This window comes from Chionomys nivalis, chromosome 22 (assembly GCF_950005125.1).
Source record: "Chionomys nivalis chromosome 22, mChiNiv1.1, whole genome shotgun sequence".
In the NCBI taxonomy this organism is placed as follows: domain Eukaryota; kingdom Metazoa; phylum Chordata; class Mammalia; order Rodentia; family Cricetidae; genus Chionomys; species Chionomys nivalis.
Window position 1 is genome coordinate 38,550,804 of NC_080107.1, and position 5,053 is coordinate 38,555,856.

The 5,053-nt window shown below is 38.2% G+C and overlaps 1 protein-coding gene across 1 annotated transcript; it reads right to left on the minus strand.

Moving 5' to 3' along the window:
• Positions 1–2,621: 2,621 nt before the first annotated feature.
• LOC130864339 (60S ribosomal protein L18-like) lies at positions 2,622–3,250 on the minus strand. The gene has a single exon (XM_057754598.1). The coding sequence runs from the start codon at positions 3,219–3,221 to the stop codon at positions 2,622–2,624; it is 600 nt and encodes a 199-aa protein (XP_057610581.1). The 5' UTR covers positions 3,222–3,250.
• Between the last annotated feature and the right edge of the window lie 1,803 nt (positions 3,251–5,053).

Sequence of the window (5,053 nt, forward strand, 5' to 3'; positions counted from 1 at the left end):
AGAAAAAGTGGCAGAGCCGACTCCTGTTTCTTACTCTGCTTCTAGAGTACCCTGTACCTGCGTGGGCATTTCTCAATAAGAGGCACCGAATCTGTACTCTCCTTGGAAGGCAGGAAGGACAGAGAGACGTTGATGGATAGCTTTTCCAGATGAGGGAGACTGAAACTCCGGGATCCCTGCCTCCATCTGGGTGTTGCTCTGATGAGATAATTTTTCTCATTAGCCTCCACGACTCTTTGCTGATACACAGATCTGTTTGTGCTTACACAGGACTCTAAAAATATATCCTTTCCTTTGTTCTTTGCCTTTCAAAGACGAGAACTCAGAGTCAGGAAGCAACTGGCATCTCTTCATTTAAGTAGCCAGGATGCCATACTCTGTAAGCCCCTCGTAGTCCTGAAGTGAGAAGAGTGGGTTCTTGTACACAAAGCTCTCAACAAACATAAAGAGTGAGCGGGCTAGATTTTTAAGGAATTATTGGGAACAAGGTCAGAAGTCAACTATTCCTAGTTCTAGTTCACGTCTTTAGTTTGCAGTAAAAAAAAAAAAAAAAATAGCTACTAACTATGGATCTTTAAACCTGCTGTCTTTGTCTGACCCTCTGTCCTCCTCCAGAGCTATTTTTCTGGTGAAAATTTATAGTCATTATTTAAAGATGTCTTCAGCAACACAACTCCTATTTCTTTCATTAAAATGAACCTGTTTCAAGAACATACTATTTTTTTTAGTACATTGGATTATATCTATTATTCAAGTCTTTTACCCTGACAGGCTGTGGACACTATAAGGTTATAGTTTGCCATTTTCTTTATTTTCTCAGCATTTCAAATGTATTTTAATAAATACAGACTGCCTAAAGCTCTGAGAGTAATAAAACAGTCCCACTGATCAGCCTTATAGACAAAGTTATGATAACACACACTTTTAATTCCAGTAACCACAATAACACACACATTTAATACCAGTAGCCACAATGATGTGTACCTTTAATCCTAGTGGTGCATGCTTTAAATCCCAACTCTAGAGAGGAATATAAGACGGGGGAAGATAGTTCTCAGACAGACAATCTTATTCGGAGATTCTTGGAGGAAGTTTCGCCCTTTCAGACTGAGGTCAAGGTAAGAGCCAGTGGCTGGCTATTTTGCTTTTAGGGTCTTCAGGTTGAACCCCAATTTCTGACCCTGAGTTTTTATTAATCGTGCTTCAAGCATTAACACAATGTTTGGTACACAGTGAGGATCCTTGTTGGCTTGTATTTTACATACAGTTCAGTCTAGTAGGCACATTTCTGACAGACACATTTGATTTTTTTAAAAAGTGATTTTTCAAAAATGACTGTTCTCTAAAATTTTTATGAACATTTAGGACAGGTGGCAGACTCTGAGATGACGACCGAGAATTGATCCCATGCATACAACTGCCCTAGGCACTTTCTACATGAGGAGGACCCTCTAACATCAGTAAAAGTTGTCAATGCTGTTGTTGACTCATGCTTTGTAAAAACCTGATAAAATATGAGTAGAGCTGGTGATTTATATTTTCTGCTTTCTTCAAAAGTCTCAACTTCTCTCAGCTTCAGCTTCTTGTCTAATAAATGAATTAAAACTTTAATAAAATGAGGCTATTTGGAAATAATTGTCCTTACACAAAGTTTAAAGTGGAATAAATATAATTTATAGTGGTTTTTTTTTAACTACAAATTGAGAATATTCAGTTGCCTGAATATAACTTATACTGTATTACTTCATGTTTTACCTCTTTAGTATGAGATGAATGAGTATTATCATTTCTTTATTAAAAAGTAAAAGTTAAGAAAAAATAAAGTTTCAGAAAATTAAGAAACATGTTGAAGATCACATGGCGATGTCAAGCGTCTTGAAGGCACTGCTTGACTAAGCTTCAGTGCTTAGTGGACTTCGACAGACCCTTCACTGCCCTTGGTGAATCTGCTGCCCAACTCTTGGCTTATGGCTCTGACATGTTTAATGTTTGGATTCCTTGCGTTAAGGGCTCCTTACTGGAGGCTAGAGCTAGAAAAATGTTGCAATTCTTATGGAAGCTGATCTTACTAAGAATAAAACTTTCCCTAGGAAAATTAGCTATGCAAGAAATTAAATATTTTATAAACTTATTACTTAAGTGGTATTAGTAAGCATGAAACATAAGATCTAACAAACATCATAAAAGAAGAAAAACTTAGGGAAATTTTTAGAAGCGGATAAACTATAACTAATAATAAGGTTTTCATGCTTTGCCTTAGAAACACAGAACACGCATGGTCAGTGGAAAGATTTTTCATTATAAAATGAATGACAAGCCTTGGTACCCTCCTGAAGGCAAAGTAAGCAGTTCTAGGGTGTTTTTCTGCCCTTTGCAGGATTGTGATAAAGATAGAGACCATATTGAAACAGGAGTTTATGGGCAGAGACAAAGAGAAATGTCTTGGTTCAGTGAACTGCCTGGCTTCCTGAGCAGACTTGCAGACCAGGACTTCTCTGAGTGTAGAAAGAATAAAGAAGAGTATTTCAGAAGGCAAGGAGAAGGATGGTGGTCTTATGTCAGATGCAAAAGAAAGAATTTAAACAAGGGACCGAGACATCCTGTTTAGTATTTCTGTAACTTTAGGCTTTTTTTTTTTTTTTCAACATCCAAAGCTTTTTAATAACAGTAAGATCCAGGCTGGTCCTTCTGCCTCTGGCACGTTCAAACTTCCGGCCCTTGGAGCGGACATAGGTATGGCTGTGTGGGGTTCCTGGGGCCTTGCCGAAATGCCGGTACACCTCTCGGCCCTTCCAAGGTCCAGACAGGAGCACAGTGCCACGGCCCTTGGGAGACTCCAAGGCCAGCTGGTCAAAGGTGAGGATCTTACCCCCAGCCTTGAGGATGCGACTTCGGGCCCCGCTGCTCACCCGCAGTGCACACACCTTCAGTTTGGGCACATCGAGAATCCTCACGTCATCTGTGACCGTCCCCACAACCACAGCCGTCTTGTTTTCTCGGCCAGGAAGCTTCATCTTTCGGATCATCCGGGCCAGGGACGGAGGTGGCCGGTTGGTGCGACTCATGAATAACCTTTCCAGCACAACCTGATTGAAGGTGGAGTTGGTTCGCCTGGCCAGAAACCTGTACAGCTTGACCAGCAGCCGCAGGTGGATGTCCTGGCTCTTGGGCTCCTTGCGCCGAACCTTTCGGTCCTTGTTGTGGCGGATGTCAACACCCATGATGGCGCCTCCTGCACGGCCTGGTCCGGAAAGACCAACTTCAGGGCTTTACAACACCGATTTTAAGAAAAAAGATATTGCATTAAAAGAATTGATTTTACCATAATGTTAAATTTTAACCCTCATGAAATTTGCTGTTTATTCATTGTATTTCTTTTATTTTGGTATGCTTACGTCATCATGAAAGACTTTAGAATAAATTCGTGCCGTGAAAAGACTGTAATCAGTGATTAAAGTCTGTGAGGAAATGATTTTGTGTATAGGTAAAGCCTGTGAGAGATGCAGGTTGTCAGAGTAAGACAAGGCATCCCGAGGGGCACTTCCTCTCTGTCCATCACCTGTGAAACAACACTCAGAAGGTTCCTGTGTCCGATTTCTCCGCTGCTGCTCTTGCATCCATACACGTCAGACCCTGCCCTCAGCTGGAGCTGGGCTCTGCCAATCACAGTAATAGTAGACCATGAATCAAACACAAGGCTATCTAAAACCAACTTATTTTCTTCATCTTTCCTTTAAATGATAAGTGAGTTTGTGTGGTTACAAAGAGCTGCACGATCTGAATAATTAGTTGACCCATAGTACATTGTCTCTCCAGGTATTGTTATTGCAACTTTCTTAACATCATTTCTATAAGCTGATAGTTTAAAAAATAGTAATAAATTGCTACAGTTGTCATCATTACCCTCTATCTTGCACTTAGTTTTATCTTATCTTAATTTGCTTTATTCGTTTTAATCACCTGTCTTTTTCCTCTGATATCTTGAATTAAAAGTCTTTGAATATTCCTTTTTAATTTTCCTTGCTAAAATTCCATGATGTAGCCTACATGTTTATAACATGTGAAAATAGCAAAACAAAGCAAAATTCTTAAAACTAGGAACAGTTATATCAAGTTATTCTTTTAAAAAAACTGTAATATATCTTAAGATGGAATATAGTATCACTAGAAAGAATATCACAAATGAATCTTTAAAGCATGAAATCTAATTAAAAGCAATCAGAAATTAATATAAAGTGCATAGCTCAAATTATTTGACTTCTAGAAAGGGGTTTTAGTGATTCAGGGCCACTGACTCCTTTTCCAGAGAACCCAGGTTCAGCATCCACAGTGTGGCTTCTAAGAGTCTGTAATGCAAAAAGGAATCTGGTGTCATCTTCTGACATACATTCAGGGAAATGCCCATAAAAACAAAATAAATACATCAAATCTAAAAGAAGGAGTTATATGTAGTTCAGCTAATCTATGAAAACAGAAAGCAACTCAGTCGTTGTTTATGACCAGAGTTGAGAAGGGTAACTTGACTTTTAGAAGACAAGGGAATTTTCAAAGAATAGTTAAATATTCATGTCTTAATTTTAATTAAGGTGATTCTACATATATACACTTTTGTCAAAATTCATTGTATAATACAATTCAAAATGATAGAAATATTTACTTATACTTAAAATATACATAAAATAAAAATTAATTCATTAAATTGATTTTTTTAAGGCCAAAGAGATTTGCAAAGGATATGGAACCAAAAAGACCTAGAGAGCCAAGACACTCCTAAGCAAAAAGAGCAATTCTGGAAAGATTATCGTGCCCGATTACAAGATATATTTCAGCAATATAGTAACTAAAACATAGTATGGCACAATAACAGATACAGTGCATATACTGGCAAAGTATTTGATTTTCAAAGAGATTAAGGCATTGCCTAGTGATGTCACAAATCTTAGCTAAATTAATTTTATTACTATTATTTACTGCTCTGAAGGGTATGTTCTGCCACAGTATATGTACTGAGGTCAGTAGACAACCTTGTAGAACTGGTTCTCTCCTTCTACCT

What these genes read in the sequence shown, in the direction of transcription:
- LOC130864339 (XM_057754598.1), bottom strand. Translation starts at nt 3,221, where the DNA reads ATGGGTGTTGACATCCGCCACAACAAGGACCGAAAGGTTCGGCGCAAG.